The sequence below is a fragment of the Grammomys surdaster genome, unplaced genomic scaffold, assembly GCF_004785775.1.
Source record: "Grammomys surdaster isolate TR1022 unplaced genomic scaffold, NIH_TR_1.0 145, whole genome shotgun sequence".
Classification (NCBI taxonomy): domain Eukaryota; kingdom Metazoa; phylum Chordata; class Mammalia; order Rodentia; family Muridae; genus Grammomys; species Grammomys surdaster.
In genome coordinates, this window is record NW_021604603.1 from 4,679,803 (window position 1) to 4,700,720 (window position 20,918).

At 47.5% G+C, this 20,918-nt stretch overlaps 1 protein-coding gene across 1 annotated transcript; it reads right to left on the reverse strand.

Moving 5' to 3' along the window:
• Nucleotides 1-225: 225 nt before the first annotated feature.
• Nucleotides 226-20,224, reverse strand: Rnpep (arginyl aminopeptidase). The gene is made up of 11 exons (XM_028764713.1): nucleotides 19,708-20,224; nucleotides 15,955-16,095; nucleotides 14,598-14,746; nucleotides 10,296-10,412; nucleotides 9,473-9,708; nucleotides 6,084-6,197; nucleotides 5,181-5,293; nucleotides 4,878-4,986; nucleotides 3,222-3,446; nucleotides 1,607-1,749; nucleotides 226-639 (listed from the first exon to the last, which is right to left on the reverse strand). The coding sequence occupies exons 1-11, from the start codon at nucleotides 20,152-20,154 to the stop codon at nucleotides 481-483; spliced, it is 1,953 nt and encodes a 650-aa protein (XP_028620546.1). The 5' UTR covers nucleotides 20,155-20,224; the 3' UTR covers nucleotides 226-480.
• Nucleotides 20,225-20,918: the final 694 nt, after the last annotated feature.

Sequence of the window (20,918 nt, forward strand, 5' to 3'; positions counted from 1 at the left end):
GCCACTAAGCCTGGTGGCCCAAGCTTGATCTCTGGAACCCACCTAGTGGTACAAGAGAAGCAACTTTCACAAGTTGTCCTCTGACCTCCACATGTGTATCACCACACACACACAGACACACACACACACACACAAACACAGAGAGAGAGAGAGAGAGAGAGAGAGAGAGAACATTTCTTAAACATAAATAAAAATAAGTGAGCCAGTCTATAACTCCAACTTATCTACTTCTTGCTTAAAAAACATTTATTTGAAAAGAAAAAGAATGACATTTTACTCTCTGCAGCCTGGGCTACGGGGAGCATGGGAGGCCTTCTTGGACTCTCAGGACTCTCTAGATCAGAAGCTGCCACCAGGGCAGAGACCCAAACCCAGAGAACAGAAACTCTGGGACACTGACGTGAGAACGTGAATTTGGAAAGGAGCAATTCTTCAGAAAGCCCTTGAAGCCCAAGAGGCAGGGACCACCTAGGTGAGCCTCTAACTGCACTTGGGCGCCAGGATCTGCTGGACATAGTTGACCACGTTGCTATGGAGCTGGGAAGCAGTGGCTGCAAAGATGTCCTTGGCGAGGGTCTGGGCCATCTCACTGCCACCCATCATGGCATGGTACAGTGGCAGGGTGTACTTCTGCTTTCCCTGTAAGAAAAAGACACCTGTCCTCAGTAGCTTGCTCAGTGAGTCTGCCCAACCCTCCTCCGTCCAACAGTAGTCATGGTCTGAGGACAAAAGGGATGTGGGGGATGAGCAGGAAAATAAAGTGCTTCCCATGAGAAGTACTGATTTTGGCATCTTCTAGAGGGTGAAGGATGATCCTGGGGAAATAAAGTTCAGCTTGAACCCCAAACCATGGTAACGAGGGACTATCTATGAGTACAAACAAGTGATGGGTGGACAGGATGGGACTGCAAACTTTTAGAAAGTTAAAGGCAGTTAATCCCCAAAGCAATGACAGCTTAAACCCAGGGCCATGTGAGGGCCATCTGCAATCAAGCCAAAATCCGAACAAGTCAAATTCACATCACTTTAAAGCAGCTGCAGGGCAAGCTCCTGAGCTCCAGAGGTTTGACAGGCAGCCAGAGGGTTCATAGGACCTCCCACAGACTTCCCTTTCCCGCTCCACAGACTCCTCAACAGAAGAAGCCATCTGGGCCTTGCTTTGGATCCACTCAGTTCCTCCTTGCTCTCGAGTTGAGGATGCTCAGGTTATCAGAGAGCCTTTTGCCCTAAAGGGTTACTCTCCCAGGAATCTGCTGGTGCTACAACTCCTCCAGGGAGCAGGGATCTTGCCCTTCACTCACCCCCGTTGTTCTTTGGCATGACCAGTCCTCACATTACCCACTGCCCTCTTCCCAGTTGCCCATTAGCTCTAACTAGCTTCATCCCCTTAGCCGTCACCAGCTGATGTCTAAAAAGCTCCCTAACCCTGCAAACTTCTCTTCCTGCAGGATGAAGTTTCAGGGAGCTACGCCAGCACCAGCGTGGTCAGGAGGGTCCCTCAGAAGCCAAACCCACGAGGCTTTCCAGTGGCTCTCCACCAGGAGGACCTCAGGTACGATAGTGGAGGTCCAGAGCCTATCAGGGGACCAGGGATGTAATGACCCACCTGGCTCTGCAGGAAGTCCTTCACTTTCCAGAACTCTTCTTGGTAGTCATTCTTAAGGATGATCTGGCCCCATCTTAGCCGTAACTCAGCATTCTGAGCATTGGAAATCTTTGGGTATGTCTCCCCAAGTTTTTTCACATTCCCTAGAAAAGAGAACGTGGTGGGCTGTTGGTGACCAGCTGAGGAGTCCAGAAGGCTCATTCTTGGGACCACTGAGTGTCTGCCCTCATTCCCTCCAAAAGCACTGGCAGAACCCTCCAGGAGGGTCCCTTACCACTCACCTCTCCCATCCATTCAGCTCGTGTGTCTGGCATGGTGATGCTCTAGTACCACGCGTGCCTTAATTCTAAGGCTCTCCCATAAAATGCCCTTAACTTTACTCCAGACCCTCTGCTCTTTCCCTCACAGTTTCTCCTACCATTACTCTGATAAATTTGGATCCAGCTTTGAAATCTGAATATGTTCAGTTACTTATTCTTAGTATGAAAACCCCCTATGTCCAGAGAGGTGACCTCACAGGGACTTGATGACTATTATTTCTGACTGGGCAACAACAAAGCATCAGTGGGTCAGACGATGGAGCTGGGGAGATGGCTCAGTGGCTGGGAACACTCACTGCTTTTCCAAAGGACCTCAGTTCAGTCCCCAGCACCCACATCAGGTGGCTTACAACCACCTGTAACCACAGCTCTAGGGGATTGAACACCTCCCCTGGCCTCCGCAGGTAACCACACACACAGGACAGACAGACAGACAGACAGACAGACAGACAGACACACACACACACACACACACACACTTCAGTAAATCTTTAAAATAATTTTTTTTTTTTTTTTTTTGGTTTTTCGAGACAGGGTTTCTCTGTGTAGCCCTGGCTGTCCTGGAACTCACTCTGTAGACCAGGCTGGCCTCGAACTCAGAGATCCACCTGCCTCTGCCTCCCGAGTGCTGGGATTAAAGGTGTGCGCCACCACCGCCCGGCTTTTAAAATAATTTTTAAATAAGAGAGTTTTGGTGACGAGGTTCAAATCTTAGCCCAACCATTTAGTAACTGTATGTATCAGTTACTGGTGCCGTTCTGATACAGTCTCTGCTTCCTGGGGATGAAGATCATGTCCCTTTAGAGTAATCATGGGGATTAAATGCCCTAACAGAGAGTTTCCAGAGGGCCTGAGAACCTGGGCCTTGATGAATGTCAGGTTTTACTAATTTGATCTCCGTAACACTTGTATGGGTAACCTTCACCATTCTTTTTTCTTTTTTTTTTTAAAGATTTATTTATTTCTTATTTATATGAGCAACCTGCAGCTGTCTTCAGATACACCAGAAGAGGGCATTGAATCCCATTACAGATGGTTGTCAGCCACCATGTGGCTGCTGAGAATTGAACTCAGGACTTCTGGTAGAGCAGTCAGTGGTCTTAACTCCTGAGCCATCTCTCCAGCCCAACCTTCACTGTTTTGATGGCATAGTCTTGTGAAGTGTCAGCCTCCCTTCTACCCTGGAGTCACTTAGAAGCCAAATCACTTCTGAATCTCCTCTGACCTCTGACATGAAGCTGTGCACCCAAGCAGCTTGGATCCAGTATGATAAGGAGGTAACCCCCTGTGTTTACCAGCAGGGAGAGGAGACTTCTGGAGGATCTTATCTAGGAAGTAGACAAGCTGGTAGGTCTTCCAGGTAGAGATGGCCACAGTTTCAATGGCTTGCATGTCTGGCTCTGAGGTCACCCACAGCTCTGCCAGCTCTTCAGCTGGCTTCATGAGTGAGTCCCCAGGGGAGAGGTCGGGGAGGTAGGGGGGCCAGCCAGGGGTATTCAGCCATCGCTCAAACTCAAAACCTTTTAAGTAAAAGAAAAGAGGACATTGTCAGGACTCTCCCAGCAGTCAACATGTCCAAGCAGTTTCCTGAGCTTACAAGTGCCATTTCTCCATCTGCAGGGTCCTGGCTAGGGTGGCATCTGGAGGTGCTCACAGTAAGACTGGACTATGACTGTTGCTTTAAAATTAGCACTCTGTCATCAAGTGATGGACACGGTTGTAGCCAGGCTCACCCTGCTCTCCCCAGCCTAACAGCACTGTGTGTAAGTACCAGGGACCCAAGCCTGGGCTGCCTAGCTTCCCATCCTAGCTATGCCAAGAGGCTCTGGGAGGCCACAAGCATGTTGTTTTACCTCTTGGCGCCTCAGTTGTTTGTAAAATGGGGGTGCTAGGCCCTACCTTAGTTGACAGTTGTGAAGATTAAATGAGCAAATACACATTAAAAGCTTAGCCTACTGCCTGGCGCACAGTCAGCACTCAGTAATTATTAACTATTATTCCTTAGTCCCATGACCTTGAAGTCCAGGCCTCCAACCCACAGAGTGCTACCAAGACTGAAACTGACTTCACCAAACCAACCAGAGGGATTCAGAGTTCACGTCCCGACAAGGGGGTGTGTCTAACTAAGGGACTGTCTGGGCCACGTAGGGGACATCCTCTCTACTCTATGAGGAAGTATCGCCTCCCTGCTGACATCAGAGCAGTGGCCAGGATTTCCTTTTGTTCGCAGCACCCAAAGAGACCTCACCATGAGCTCAGGGCAGAGGTGATAGCCCCTGTTGCTTTCCTGCTTCTAATCTGGGCAATAGAGGTCACAGCAACCCTCTGAGAAGAATCAAGAAGTTAGCCTGTCTGGTTCTGTCCTGAGACAAGGTCTCAGGCAGCCCCCACACACTTGTCCTGAACTCACTGGAACTGGGGTGGCTTCTCAACCCTGACCCTCTTGTCCCCGCCTCCCCCAAGAGCTGGGGTTACAGTCGTGCCCAAAGTTTTTTATTTTGTTTTGTCTTGAACTCAACATGTAACCCAGGCTGGTCTTAAAGTTATGGCTATCGGCTGCCTCGGACTCCAAAGCGCTTAGGTTCAACTTAAAAAAGAGATTTTTTATTTGCTTTTATGTTTTGGTGCAGGAGGTCAAACTCAGGTCCTCGTATGTGACAAGCAAACGTTCTACCAACTGAACTACACTGCCAATCCAGGAAGTTGAAGTCTGTCTCTTCTCTCTCTCCTCTCCCCCCTCCCCCACCCCCCAGGATTGAGTCCTGAGCCTTATATACACTAGGCATATGCTGGACCATGGAACTCTACCCAGCCACCAGTTGTCATTCTATGGAACAGGGCCTGGCTCTCCAAGTGACAATTCACCAGGAACTTATGACTCCACATTCTCCCATCTCATCTTGCTTGTTCTCTGTGTTCTTGGAAGCCAACAGTCCAGTTTCTCTGCTTACCTGGAATGGACTCTACTCCCTTCTTCTTCAGCTCAGGGAAATACTCCAGGTAGAATTCCAGAAAATCTTCAGCCAAGATACTTTGGAATTTAAACTCATCTACATAGGCCTGTGAGGAGGGTCAAGGTTGTTATCTCTCTGGCTACCCTGGGGAGCAGAGCCCCCCCCTCATCTCTCAGGCCCTCTCTGACCCCTTACCTCTTGCAGTTGTGCCCCCTACCCTACCCTACCCTACCCTAGCGCTCTGTGCCAGCTGCTTTACCTGCTCCTCGTCCTTCTCCCCACATGGAGAGTTGACTGTACCTTGAGAAACTTGTCAAACTGATCCTGATCACCCACCAGGTGGGCCAGGTATGAGACAAAGCAGTAACCTTTCTCGTAGGGGGTCTCATTGTAGGTGTCATCGGGGTCAACACCTGGCAGAGAGAGAGCAGACAGGACTGAGTGTTTGTGAGCACCTTCTATTACAGACTGACTGTTGGAATTGCCCAGACTACACCTTCCCCAGTACAGCCAAGGTTTCTAGGCCACTGATGGTCCTTCCCGTGGCACATCAAAGGTGATAGCAGAGGGTCAGTAACTATGGATCTAAGACAAGGTCAGGGAGACCAGTGGTTCAAAGGGGCCAGCACATTTCCTTGAGCAGGGCCTTAACTAACTCTTGGGACCGAACATGCTCAGACTTTTGAGTCCTGTTGGTCACCATCTACACAGTCAACCTTCCAGATGTTGTTTTTACAACTGCCCTAGTCTTAAGCTAATCACCAATGTACCAGGAGTTCATTTTACAGTCAGTGGCACCAGAGAATACACGCTTCAGCTTCAGTTGCACAAAAGGGTTTTAAGTTAGTCACTTGTGAAACTAAAGAAAAATGCTAGAAAGCAGGAAGTCCGGAGCTGACAGGTGCATGACCTTGGGCAAGTCACTGATTTTGCCCGGTTCTGTAACATGAAGCTAACACACTTTATAAGCCACTCAGTCTTCTGGGACAAAGGAATGGGGGAGCACCTGTACAAAGCAATGGCCAAGTCATTAAGAACTTAGTGGCTAAAACGGTTGTGTTCAGACGGCTTACAGAACAGGAGATAGCCAGGGCACTCCAGGGGCCCACTACTTAAAGAGAGCATTTTAACATGTGGCTCAGACTAACTTGGGGCTCCAAGCGTAATTTACTGGGGCGGGGGAGACAGAGGAACCTCCTGGACCTGGTTCAATCTTCACCCGAAGCTTGTTGAGTGGATTTTCCTCTCCGGATACATCCATATGCTGCCGCAGCAGAGCCCTCCCTGTGGCGGCCTCCAGACAAGTGTAAGCAGCTCCTGGCCAAACACAAACACAAACTCCACGTTCACCAAGTCCACATTTCCCCCGACAGAGGTGCTGTGCTGTCCCCTTGTGGTCTAAGGCTCAAGGGCATTAACCTCCCAGAGTGACACAGACCATGACTCAGTCCCTCCCTAGCTCTCTGATTCTCTGGGATACAGAGGTTTGGTTAACCTGACATGTGGGTCTCTCCCACAAGGACTAGGGGACCCTTCCTTGTTAACAGGAATGAATGTATTTTTATTTTTAGGTAACAACTTGGTCTCTATGAAACTTAGAATAGTTTTCCTCTGATGATACCATGTACAAAAGAAACTGTCACCTTCAAAAACATCAAGCATCTAGCCTGGGCATGGTGGCACAGGCCTTTACGTATCCAGCTCCAGGGTAGCAGGGCAGGTGGACCCCTGTGAGTTTAAGGTCAGTCTGGTCTACACAGTGAATCCTAGTCCATCCGAGGCTACATAGTAAAACCTTGTCTCAAAAAAAGAAAAAAAAATTAACTGTCTTTTAAATTTCCTCCAGTGTTGTGGATAGCCCCGGACTTGTATTTTGATACTACTTCCCCTTTCCTGTGAAGGGCTGCAGAGGAGGTGTGAGTCATTACACAGGTGATTTCTAGTGAACCTTCTGCTCCATCTTAATTTGCAAAATAAAGGCTGGAGCCAGGGATTGGGCAGAGGAAGGGGAGGTGGAGAAATAAAGGCTGGGGAGAGAAGAGAGAGGGAGGAGGACTGGAGGAAGATAATGGAGGAGGAAGATGACAGAGACGACGGAAACAACTAGGGAGAGAAGAGAGAGAGGACGACTGGGGAGAAGAGAGGAGAGAGAAGATGACGGAGTACGACAGAGGAGGACGACTGGGAAGCAGAAGGTAGAAGGACAAACGCAGAGTCTGGGAAACCCTCAAGTTGTAAGGGTCTCATAGCTGGGGAACAGAGTAGTGTAGGGGTATCTGCCCAATCTAGGCTTACAGAATATATTCCTAATTACTAAGATGTGTTTTCATTGACCGGTCATATTTGGATTGGAGATTTAAATATCTCCCACAACACTCCAGGCTTTAAAAACAGTACCTTGGGAGCCAGTAGCATGGCTCAGCGGGTGAAGGAGCCTGCCTCCAAGCCTGGTACCTTCAATCAATCACCAAGATTATTATAAAAGGAGAGAAGCCATTCCGAAAAGCTGTTCTTTGACTTCTGTACAAACACTGGGGCACATGCACACGCACACGCACACACACTTTGACTCCACTGCTTACTACATGTTCTGATCCTGGGCCTCCCTTGGCCTCAGTCTTTCTGCACAATGGGAAAATAAAAGTGTACTATGAGATTCTAGTACTTTAGCTCTGCTAAGCAAAATGCACTATGTAGTCCAGGCTAGTCTTGAAGTCAGTTCAGGCACCATGCCCAACCCAGTTTTTTTTTGTGTTTTGTTGTTGTTGTTATTGTCTTTCCTTTTTTAAGACAGGGTCTTACTATATGACCCTGGCTGGCTTCAAACTTGTGACCTTTCTGCTTTAGTTCCCCAGTGCTAGGAACTCACAACTGTGAGTCACCATGCTCAGTTTGCCACAGGATTCTTTGTGGGTGACTAAGACATTCACAAAGAAAAACCTGCTCTGTATACTTTGAGTAAGAGCACAGCGCTGATCAAACTCTTTGGGAAGTAAAGGATAACACATACTGAAAGTCTTTACTGTGTTCAGACGCAGAGGTGATGTTTCCTTTTGTTTGGCTGGGTTTTTTTGTTCTTGTTTTTTCAAGACAAAGTTTCCCTATTATCCTGGAAGTTGCTCTGTAGACCAGGCTAGCCTTGAACTCACAGAGATCAGTCTTCCTCTGTCTCTTGAGTGCTGGAATCAAAGCTGTGTGCTACCACTGCCAGGGCAGAGGTGATGTTTCTAATAGTCTTCCTTACTGAAATCTTCTGAGGTATGCACTGACGTGTGTGTGTGATAAATTATTTCTTTTTCCTTTTGAGACAGGGTCTCCTGTAGCTCAGGCTGGCCTCACTAGCCTTTCTACCTTCTGAGCAGGAGGATTACAGTCACACACCGTCACGCCCAGTTTTATGTCTGCCATGACCCAGAGACTCATGCATGTCAGACAAGTACTCAACCACAGAGCTAGTGAACTTTATCAATGCCCACTCCCCACACCGCTCCCCGGCCCTCAGTACTGACGATCAAACACCAGGTTTTCTGCATGCCAAGCAATCACTCTATCAAATGGGCCACGTTACCAGCCCAAACCCTATTACATTTAATGAAAAGTTTTAAAACTCTTTTCTTTCTTTAATGCTTTGAATTATTTTTGAGAATTAATTTTTTTTAAATATTATTATCGAGCTAGTTTAAAACCGTTGATGTGAGCAAGGAATGATATAGCATACGACTTTAATCCCAGGGCTCAGGAGGCAGAGGCAGATGGGTCTCTGGTCTATATAGTGAGTTCCTGGCCAGCCAGGCATGCACAGTGAGATCCTGTCTTAAAATAAAAACAAACAAACCAAACCTAGAGCTATTTGATCTTTCACACTCACATACAGAAATCCGAGCATTTAGGAGGTAGAAGCAGGAGGGAGGAGTCTGACCTGGTTTATATAGTGAGTTCCAGACCAGAAGAGCCTACATAGCAAAAACTTGCATGAACCCCACCTTTCAATACTGGAGATTGAACCCAGGAAAGCACTTTGCCAACAGAACAAATGAACTGTATCCTCAGCCCAAGGCCTGTCTCAGAAAAGCCCTGAAGTGCTGGGCGTGATGGAGGCACAACTTTCCTCTCAGAACTCAGAAGGCAAAGGCAGGCAGACAGGTGATCTGTGTGAATTCAGGGCCAGCCTGGTTTACATAGTGAGTTCTAGACCAGCCTTCTGTGAGGTCTATCTCAAGCAACATAACAGCAAGCAATATAAACAAAAGAAAATTTAAAAGAGGTTGGAGCGATGGCTCAGAGGTTAAGAGCTCTGACTGCTCTTGCAGAGGACCTGGCTTTGATTCCAGCACCCACACAGTGTCTCACAGCACCTGTAACTCCCATTCCAGGGGATCTGATGTCATCTTCCAACCTCCATGAGGACCAGGCACACATATGTTGAACATACATACATTCAGGCAAAGCATTCACACATCGAGAATGAATAAAGAAAAAACCCACAGTTTTCTGCATAAGTCCCGCCTCCCTTCCCGCCACCCACACGATGAGACCACAGGAGCAGATGGAGCCAAGAATGGAGCCAGGTGCATGGAAGGATGGCACCTTACCAAACAGGATGGTGGAGATCCTCCTCTGGGCATACATGGTGAAGCCTTCATTGAGCCAGAACTCCCCCCAGTTGGCATTGGTGACCAGGTTCCCAAACCAACTGTGGGAGATCTCGTGGATGATGACGTCGGCTAAGGATCGGTCCCCTGCTAGCAGGCACGGGGTGACAAAGGTCAGACAAGGATTCTCCATTCCTCCAAATGGGAAGGACGGTGGCATAAAGAGCAAATCATACCTGCCAAGAAACTGAAGGTCAGGGGAGGCCTCCCTTCCCCATCCTCCTCAGACCCAGAGCTGCAGCCACTAAACAGACAGGCCTTGCTGAAAATGAAGCCCTGGGCTACTGAGTGCTTCCCCAGGAAGCACTCCTACCTTCACGCCCACTCTCTGAAAGGCAGCTGAGTCCTGTTTTGCTCCTTTCCCAAACTGGCTGTGAGCATGCTCTCAGCTCCACCACATTTGTCACCCCAGAGGCCAGCTTGGGGTCAGAAAGACCAGCCTGTATCTCCAAGCCTGCAGCCTGGAGGCTTTAAAGTAACTTCCCACAAAGAGGAAAGGCATGCTGACAAAGGCCTTGCAGTTTCTCCACTCTCCCCACCTCTAGCCTGGCAGTGCAGCTTAATGACTTCAAAAACCATTCCTCCCAGTTCCCTTTAGCAACCTCAAGGAGCCCGGCTCATCCCTCCCTCTTTGCTTGCTTCTCTCCTGCATTTCTGGGAGGAGGAAGCCTTGCTCTAGGAGACAGTAGAAGGGAGAGAACCCCAGGAGTGTGAAAAACAGCTACTTGGTTTCACAAACCAGATCCATCAATTGATAACACACCTTCCCCAAACATAAGGTCCGAAAAGCTTCTCTCCTGTTGCCAGAAAGTCTTCTATGACCCCACTGTATTCCTCCTTGGCAGCTTCAATCAGGCAGGGCTCTGCCCACACCCGGCTCCTAAGCACAGAGAGGCAGAAGAATGCTTAGAGGCTGCTTCAGCCACGGGAACCACCTATAGAACACTAGCCTTGGTCCCATATTTGAATCAATGTAATGTGGCCATGTGGCCAGCTACACGCAGAGGAAAGACAAGATTAGACCCTTTGCTCAGCCCCAAGAGGCTGCTCATCACACCTGGGTATGAGAACCTAAGACTGCCTTAGGGTGGTGCCAGGAAGCCCCTCTAGGCAACGGGACCTAAACCCACATGAAGTCCACGGAAACTGAATTCAATCCTGCAAAAGTGGAGATGAAATAAAACAGAATATAGGACTCATGCCTGTAATCTCAGCACTGGAGAGGCTGAAGCAGGAGGATTGCTGTGAGTTTCAAGAGAGCTAGGGCTACAAAGTGAGATCCTATTTCACACAAAACAAAACACCTTCATAAAGTGACAGGATTACTTTCTTCTTCCTATTTATAGGATAGATGAAGGGATTCTGATAATGGATGGATGGTGGTGGTGGTGGTGTACCTCTTCAATCCCACCACTTGGAGGGGGGAAACAGGTAGATCTCTGTGAGCTCCAGGGCTACACAGTGAGACACTTTGTAAAACACACACACACACACACTGATAATAAAATCACTGGAAATAAAAATTGTCTTCTAGCCGGGCGGTGGTGGCGCACACCTTTAATCCCAGCACTTGAGAGGCAGGAGGCAGGCGGATTTCTGAGTTTGAGGCCAGCCTGGTCTACAGAGTGAGTTCCAGGACAGCCCGGGCTACACAGAGAAACCCTGTCTCGAAAAACCAAAAATAAATAAATATTTCTGAGATAAAGCTAGCAATATTAATGAAAAAGTTGACAGTTCTTTTAGGTGTCAAATGATCTTGTTTCTACTTCATAATAAAGCTAGGAGGGGCTTCACTCCTCAGAAGGGCAATAGGATTTACTGACGGTCTAGAATAGGGCCAGTGAGTTGGCTCCGGAGTTAAAAGCACCTGCTTGCTACACCTGATGACTGAGTTCTGAGACCCACCTACTGCAAAGAGAACTGTGACCTCTGCAAGTTATCCTCTGATCTCTACATGCACACCATGCACAGATATGTGTGCACACATGCACATGCGCGCGCACACACACACACAAATAAATGTGCATGTAATTATGTCATTTTAGAGATTAAAAAATGGTCTAGAACAAACAAAAACAAGCCCATGATTAAAACTAATATGGCAAGATGGGCAGTGGTGTCGCACGCCTTTAGTCCCAGCACTTGGGAGGCAGAGGCAGGTGGATTTCTGAGTTCGAGGCCAGCCTGGTCTACAGAACTAGTTCCAGGACAGCCAGGGCTACACAGAGAAACCCTGTCTTGAAAAACCAAAAAAGGGGCTGGAGAGATGGCTCAGTAGTTAAGAAGAAAAAACAAACAAACAAACAAACTAGTATGGCAAAACAGGTGTGTTTACAGATGTTCAATGTATGGTCCCTTTAACTTTTTATAATTTGAATTTTTCATAAAAATAAAGAAATAGTGAACAAGGTGGTATACATCTATAATACCAGCATTAAACTTTTTTATTATGTTTATTTATGTGAATGTATGATGTGTACGAGCATGTGCAAACATGTGCATGGCACAATGCGTGTGTGGGTGTGTGCGTGGGTGTGTGTGGGTGTCTAGTTCTACTGTGTAAGACCCAGCTTAGATTATCAGGCTTGGTGGCAAGTACCTTTACCCAGTGAGCCGTCTTACTGGAGCCTTGTAATCCCAGCATTTGGAAGGCTGAGGCAGGAGGATTGAGAGTTGGAGGCTATTCTGAGCTACATAGGAAGACCTCGTCTCAACCAATCAAGACTAAAGACAGGAAATCAGAAGTCAAGAGGGAGAAACGACACCACCATCAGAAAGATATGATCAAACAGAAAGTCAAAGCAGAGAGAGCCAGGGATTAGGCCAAGACCACTTGACTCCACGGATAAGCTGACACCAGGATTAGGGACTCCTGAAGCCAAGGCCTGCACCTGGGCTTGCATAAGTAGTTAGTCATACTTCATTATCCACAAAAGGATACAAATATTATCAGCCTCACTGAGTCTGGGTAACAATTAGGAGGGAGCATATACAAATGGCCATTGGATTCCACCGCCTACCTTCTACCCAGGATGCTCTTGGGTACCAGGACCTGGGATAGGAGAAATACTGTACCAGAAGACCCTCCTGTTTAACATACGAGCCCTTAGACGTGGACAAGGGATGTCCACCTGATAGGAGGGGGACAAGGACGTCGCCATCGCTACTTGACTTTTTTTTTTTTTTTTTGAGGCAGGGTTTCGTGTAACCCAGGCTACCCTTTACCACACTCACAGTGTGGCCAAGGAGGACCTTGAACTTGGGATCTTCCTGCCTCTACTTTGTAAGTGCTGAGATTACAGCACTGTGCCACCACCCTGGCTTATATACCATACTTACCAGGGCTTCGTGTGTGTAAGGCAAGCATTTTTATCAACTAAGCTACACCCCCAAACCATCATTGGCACCAGTTAAATGGACCATGTTGCCAGGCAGTGGTGGCGCACGCCTTTAATCCCAGCACTTGGGAGGCAGAGGCAGGTGGATTTCTGAGTTCGACGCCAGCCTGGTCTACAGAGTGAGTTCCAGGACAGCCAGTGCTGCACAGAGAAACCCTGTCTCGGAAAAAAAAAACAAAAAAAACAAAAAAAAACAAAAAAAAGGACCATGTAACCGTGTTTGACCTGATTGTGGGTCAATTTCTTACAGAGGGTTCAAAAGAATATTTCATGATCTACTTTTTGTCATATGGCATGGATTCTGACATCTTCCCATTGCCATTATGATGAATTCATATGCTGTCTTATTTTATTTGAAGGTACGGTCTCATCGTGTAGTCTCATTGTGGCTGACCACAAACTCCCAGAGCTCCTGTCGCCTCTGCCCTCAGAGTGCTGATATCAAAGGTGTACACACCACACACAGTCTACTTCATACTTTTGTAAACAGAATGTTTGTTAGGACAAACACATGCTCAAACCGCAGGCCTCTCCTTATCTTGCAACCAGAGGAAAAATCCTCCTGTGGCAAAGAGGAATTCCCTGTGTATTAGGAATATGATAACACCTTGTCTTTTGAGATTGGCATGGTAGTGCTAGGAATATAGTTCAGGGTAAGAGTGCCTGTATAGCACACTTAAGGTCCTGGGTCTGACCCCAAGCACACCAAAACAACAAAAATCAGGACTAGTGTTTTGAATGCGTGAGCTGGAAGCAGGTACCAATGGAATTTAGCTTACTATTCTACCTGATACCTAGGAACTAACTTAATTCATGATGCCGCTAGTTCTGCAAAGCCCTGCGATAAAACCTGAGCTAAGAGACAACAGGAGAGCCAGGAAAGGAGCCCGGACTATGCAACCCAAGCTTTGACCCTTTCACAGCAAGATTAAGCTGCAGAGAGAGAAGATATGAAAATCTGAAAAATCTACTCTTCTGGTTTTCGATAGACTTCTTTATTCTATATAGCCCTGGCAAGCTTTGAACTTGAGACTTTCTGTCTCAGCATCCCTAGTTGATAGGGTTGCAGGTGTGTGCCATTGTGTCCAGCTCATGGACGATGTTCTTATCTCAAGAAATTGTACAAAATACCTTCTTGCCTCCACTAAATCTGCCTAGCATCATGACAGTGCATGTCTAGATTGAGGTATCTGCAGCAGGCAGAAAGGATCGTCTTTCTCCCTTTCAAAGGATGCAATAAGATCCAAGTTGTTAATTTGCAGAATTCAGTGCTAGAAGAAATGGGTTTGGGCACCAAGGTATATAGAGTAGCTAGAAGAAACTTAGTACTTAGTTACTAATCAAGATCAGTCTTTTAAAACTTCTACCTGAGCACCAAAATCACTTGACTGAGCGGCTGCCTTCATTCATGAGACTCCACTACAGCTCCAACAGCTGCTGCTGCACTAGCAGGACTGGCTGTCTCATTGCTTAGACATGGAAGAAAGGGAACAGGAGGGGCGAGGAGGAGGAAGAGAGAAAAACTAGAACTTCTACCAACCTACTCAGCAGATCTGAAGACAGCAGACATCGAATCCCACACTGCCCCAAGAGCCATTTTAGCAGGACAACTGGGCCAGAGTGGGCCCCACCTCTGGAGGTCAATCCCACCATCAAGTGTTTCTTACCTGGGTCCAACCTCAGCTGAAGCCAGATCTCCAATGGCCAAAGCTATCAGATAGGAGGGGATAGGCTGGCTCATCTGGAAGAAGAACTTATTTGGTCCTCTCTTCTCCCACTTGCTTGCACTCATCACAGCTGTGAAGCCATCTGGAACCTGGCAACAGAGAGGGTGTAGGAAACCTCACCCAGGGGAAAACCTCACCTGGAAAGCCTTCTTTGCTTGGTTGTCTATCGCTTTGTTCTTTTTGAGGCAAAGTGTTTCTGTGCAGCCCTGACTAGCCTGGAAATTGCTGTGCATACCAGGCTGACCTGGAACTTTTGATGGTCCCCCCTGCCTCTCTCTCTGGCCGCTTGAATTACATAACCATGCCAGGCAAAAAGGCCTCCTTTGTCTAACTTGAAAAATAGTATGATCAGAAACGTGAACAGTGCCGGCGATGGCTCAGAGTCCATCCTGGAGAACATAACGGCTTCAAAAGTTAACACTGATGGGATTTGGACTGCGTAAAATTTCTGTCAATGGACAAGGATTGGCACCACATGTCTTTAATACCAGCACTCAGGATATCTGAGCATCTGAGGCCAGCCTGCTCTACATCTTGAGTTCCAGGCTAGCCAGGGCTATGTGGTAAGGATAGCCAGGGCTATCTCAAACAACATCTGCAGATGGAAAGCTTTATAAAGGAAGACTTTTCAGAGATTCCACTGGATGGATGTAGTAAGTTACCAACCAAAATGGGACCTGATGGGTCTGAAGTTATGTTCTCTGTCTCTATCTTTCTCTGAGACAGGGTCTGCCTAGATGGTTGACATTGAACTCATGATTCTTGTGTCTTTGCCTCCTAAGGACTGGGATTATAGACATGTACTATCGTGCCTGGCTCGTTTTTTAACATTAAAAAAAAACATTTATTTTACTATGTTTTTTTTTTTTTTTTCCTTTTGGTTTTTCGAGACAGGGTTTCTCTGTGTAGCCCTGGCTGTACTGGAACTCACTCTGTAGACCAGGCTGGCCTCGAACTCAGAAATCCACCTGCCTCTGCCTCCCAAGTGCTGGGATCAAAGGTGTGCGCCACCACTGCCCGGCTATTTTACTATGTTTTAACTCTGTGTGTGTGTGTGTGTGTGTGTGTGTGTGTGTGTGTGTGTGTGTGTATGCCCATGTGGGTATATGCATATAAATGAAGGTGCCCATGAGGTGCTAGACCCCCTGGACAAAGAGTCATAAACAGTTGTAAGCCACCTGATGTGGGTGCTAAGAACTAAATTAGAGTCCTCTGGAAGAGCAGAAGTGCTCTTAACTGCTGAGCCATCTCTCCCTCATAATCTCAAGGGCAAGCATACTAAGTTAAGTCGCCTTACCTCAATAAGGGCCGAATATGTGCATTTCACTGCTGGAGTGTCAAAGCAAGGGAAAAAGGCTCGGTTTAAGACTGCCTGGCCCTGGGTATAGACAAAGGGTTTCTTCTTTCCTGCTGTCTGCTCAGGAGTCAACCAGCAAACCTAAAGAGAACAGAGAGGCATTTCAGAACAGACAGATCATGAACAGAGAAATGACATGGGACATTTTCAGGACACTTCATAATCATTAAGACTTTCCTGCCAGCGGATCTGTCCCTGACTGTCCTGTCTAGCGTGTGTTTAATCTACTCTGGAATAGGCCATGGTCTCATGCCGGCATCACAGGACAAACACTGCATTCCCTCTGTATCCCATGGGTATCTCAGGAATCCTATCAGAGCCTCAGACTGAAATTCTGTCCTCCCCTGTGTCCTTCTGGCTAAAGCAGTTTCCCACCTAACCAGAGTTAGATGTTTGTTTGTTTTGACAGGGTCTTAATGTATCACATTCCCAGCCCAGATTTTATTTATTTTTTAATGAATACTTTTTTAATTTGTTTTTTAATGAATGTGAAGTGTTTAGCTCATTCATGCATGTAGTAAGGTGACTCCTATTCTCTCCCGTATCTAGGTAGACTGGATCACCCTTTTAAGATATTTCTTCCAGTGATCCTTTAGAAAAGCCCAGAAGGGGGACAGAGACCTTGCCTTAATACAGGTATGGTGAGATGTCCTGATGTAGCTCAGTTTCTGATATATCAGAACAACCTATCTGCAGTGCAAGGATATTTAGTCACAAGCTGACATTCGACCACCAGTTGTTTCCAAGACACAACTGTAGTTTTCTTAGTTACTCCAGATCTCCTTTCTGAGTGCTCAGGGTTATGACTGATGTTGTAGTTGTCTATCAGTAAGAAAATCAGGGCTTTATCATGAAAAGAGACCAACCTTATTTCCGCCCATAGCAAAAGGAAACCATACACAACATAGGTAAAACTGTTTGTGTGTGTTTGTATGAACATGTGTCCATTTAAAATTGAAGAATGTGTTACACTATTCCAGGAAGGTTTCATAGGTGAAATAAAAGTGTCTGATCAGATCTTTAAGGGCAAGCAAGAGTCAGATGTCGAAAGGAAAGACAGAAGCCTTTCTCTAGCAGGTGAGAGAGAAAGGCAGGCCAGGATGCAGGTTCTGGAAACTACATAGGCTCTGGGTAGACTGGGAGGAGGCAGGCCTGAATAGGCAGAAGGAAACGCTTTGAAAACAAAGATCTAAGACACTTTAAAGATGCATAAGAAAAGCCACATTGGATGTTGAGTTTTTTTCTTGCCTGCTTTTGCCAAGTATAATAAATGTAATTAGTCTTTCAATAAATACAATGTAGTGTGGAAGGCAGGAGGTGACACAGTAGAAAAAGCTGACAAATACTAATGTAGCGGAGGGATTGAGGTCAACCCTGACATTCAAATGACACATCGTTGATACTACACAGACTCAATACAGTGTGATCCAAATGGCACTTCACCTCTGAATTTCCCCTCTGAAATGTACAATTCCAGTCTCATCATCATGGGGAAAACAGTTGAAAAACTTCAGTGGAAGGACGTTCTATAACATACCTGACCAGCATTTCCCCAAACTGTTTTATTTTTTGTTTTGTTTTGTTTTTAATTTTTTTGGTTTTTCGAGACAGGGTTTCTCTGTCCTGGCCATCCTGGAACTCACTCTGTAGACCAGGCTGGCCTCGAACCCAGAAATCCACCTGCCTCTGCCTCCCACGTGCTGGGATCAAAGGCATGTGCCACCACTGCCCTGCTCCTCCAAACTGTTAAGGTCATAAAAAAAAAAAATTAAAAAAAAAAAAAAAAAAAAAGGAAAGCCTGACAAACTCAAAGATGGGCAGCTACACAGCTAGCTACAATGTGCTGCTTTGGCTGGGCTCATGAATCAGAAAAAGAAGTAAGTAAAAAACTAAGATCCTGGTAAAGCCCGAGGAGCCTTGTTAGTACTGACAGTTGGTGCATGCCAGTGCTGACTGACCAGATGCTAATAGGGAATTGGAAACTGTGGAAGCTGCAGAAGGAGCTATGTACCATCTGCCCAGTTATGTCCTGTTAATCTGCTTTTGGTTGTTATTTTGAATTTGCAGTCCTCCTGCCTCAGCTTCCTGAGTAGTGGGACTCCTGGCAATGTGCCATCTTGGCTGGCTGGTATCAGGCACTTACATACAGAAAGTTCACCAAATTTTGTCAAGTATTTAGACAAGTGCCTTACACATCTTAGGAAACTCTGCTCATTATCCTTCCACCGTCTTCGCTTATGGTGTTTTGTTTGTTTTTGCTTTGTTTGTTTTTAAATGATGTGAAGGAACCAGAACAGGAAATGAGGAAATCTGTGCACTACCACAGTGAATTCTGGGAGAAGACGCAGCAGTGCTTGGGCAAGCATGCTCATCAGAATGGTTGCAAAAGCAGAAAAGGAGTTCATGCCAATGCCCTCAGTGAAGACCTCCACAGTCCAAAGGACAACCCTTTGGAAAGTAGAGAGTGGCCTCAGCCACGATGTCTTAAAGGACAATAACTGATTCTAATGTCTAACTTAAAGAGGAGGAGGAGGGACAATGAACAGTGTTTCCTAATATGTGCACCTGATACCAGTCAGGCATGATGACAAATTGCCAGGAGTCCTAGTACTCAGGAGGCTGAGGCAGGAGGACTGCAAATCAAAATAGATTCTGCTGTTAACTTTGCCACTTTTAGAGTGTGCAAATTTAGGGAGTGTTTAACTTTCCAATTCTGTTTAATTTCTAGCTCCCACTGAAAATCAGGACTCGAGATGTAGCAGAGGAAGCAAAGACGGTTCCCAATGTCAAGCTTCCCTCCAGACACCGAAGGGAACTTGACTTTGCCTTTGGCGCTATTTACCACGTGCTTTGAGTGTCCCTTAACAAGTCCTATCACAAGGCTCACTTATTCCTCCAATCAAAGGAGGAAGCAAGTGCTCTTTGGGTCAGTAAAGGGGAACTGTTAGTTGGATAAGGAAGCTCCAATAGTCTGCAAACAGCTTCGGTGAACCTTGTAACCCAGCCTAAGGCTGTCACTCTTACAGATGTCCGCTACATACTTACCTTAACTTTCAATATTGGTTCTTTTCTGAAAACCTTAAGACTTAAAAACCAACCAACAGTTACTGAGAAGACCAAATTATTATAAAGCCTAAAGTACTCGACACATTCTCACTCTTGCTCAGATTCTTTTAAGTCAAGTGCAGGATTTCAAAAGCGGAAGCAAAAATGATTCATGGACTGTTTTAACCTGTGCAATCAAAAGGGCTTGCTAGCACAAGAAAGGATCCTGTCTGCTAATTAACCGATACTACCCAGGCTCCAGCAAGGAGAATTATAAAATAAAATAAAACAAAAAGCAAAGTTTGTATTTCACGTATCTCATCCTGAAAAGACACACAGGATAGCAGACAAGTTGGTCTAGCACATGTGTGACATAGGTGATGCAGGGTAATCTAAGGCAAATAATCCGGACAGAGGCCAGGAAGGCAGGAAGGACCTGAAGGAGGAATACAGCACCGGCTGGAGAGGTTCCAGCCCAAGAATCCAGAGCCGGCTGCTGGGGAGGAAGGTCGGCACGCGGGGATCTCCCGCGGAAGCTGCAAAGCAGGCCCAGGTTTCCTGCTCTCGGACTCTGGGCTGCTCAGGAGCGGCAGGCTGGCCAAGGGGGCTGGGAAAGGCCGGTGGCCCGGGCGCACCGCGCGCACTTACCCCGGGTCCCTCGCCGACGCGGTAGGTGAGCTCCAGTTGGAAGCGCTCGGCGTTACAGGAGGGCTGCGGGAAGGCCACGCACAGGGCCTGGCCATAGTGCGAGAAGGGCTGTGTATGGAAAGGCACGGGCTCCGCGGGCGCCTGCTGGTCTCCGGGCTGCCTCCGCCACAGCGTCGCCGCCGTCACCTCCAGGCAGCTGTGCGAGTCGAGCCGCAGCTCCGAGGCGCCCTCAGGCAACAAGCAGCGCAGATCCAGCGTCGCCTTGCCGCTCAGTCCGCGGCTCCCGGGGCCCGGACCCGGAGGCCCGAACTCGGCCCGCAGGTCCAAGTGCAGGTGCAGGATCTCGAAGGCGCGGAAGCTGGAGGCCGAGGCCACGTCCACGGCTTGTGCCGAGTGCAGCGGCCGCCGACCCGCGCCACCGCGGCTACCGGATCCGCCGCTCTCCATGGCTCCAGAGCGGTTGCTCACCCGCCAGGAAGGCTGGTCCCTCCTCGGGTCCTGGCAGGCTCCGCCTCGAGGCGACGCACCATCATGCGCCCCGCCCCCGAGGAATGCGGTCGGTCACCGCCCCTCACCCCCTGGGGCTGTCCCCTCCCTTGTGGCACACAAGCCCTCTTCCTGCTTCCCACGGGTGCTGTGGTCCGTGGTCACCCTAGTTCCAGGTCACCCTTGCAGAGTCCCCATCCTCTAGGCAGTCTGCAGGATGCAGGGGAACAGAAGCTGGACTGAAAGGGTCTGGGTTTGAAATTTCACCCACTCTCCACTAGGCCAGTCATTAGGACATGTGTGACATCTTGGACAAACTGAAACAAGAGTTGTAATGCTATCCTTCTGTCAAGGAAGATATCTAGCGTTCTTAGTAAACAGCCACCCCATCCCTCTGCAACCCCAGGCACGCTGATATTTACACTTACGTGTGGGGACCAGAGACTTTTGTTGTTCTGATATATATATATATGTTCCCACCCAGCTTAAATTTTAGCTGTTTCTATTTTTAATTTCTTTTATGTGAATGGGTGTTCTGCCAGCCTGTATGTATGCCTAGTGCCCGCAGATGCCAGGAGAGAGAGTTTGACCCCCTGGAACTGGAGTTACAGACCTTGTAAGTTGTCATTTGGATGCTGGGAACCAAACCACGTCCTCTAAAAGAGCAGCCAAGTACTCTCAAGTGCTGTGCTATCTCTCTATCCTAAAGTTTATCTTTTTAAATG

Coding starts and splice junctions, on each gene's coding strand:
- Rnpep (XM_028764713.1), bottom strand. CDS start 20,154: ATGGAGAGCGGCGGATCCGGTAGCCGCGGTGGCGCGGGTCGGCGGCCG. Junction 10,413..14,597: donor TCAGCTGAGGTTGGACCCAG/GTAAGAAACACT, acceptor CTCTGTGCTTAG/GAGCCGGGTGTGGGCAGAGC. Junction 640..1,606: donor AGGACTTCCTGCAGAGCCAG/GTGGGTCATTAC, acceptor TTTTTCTTACAG/GGAAAGCAGAAGTACACCCT.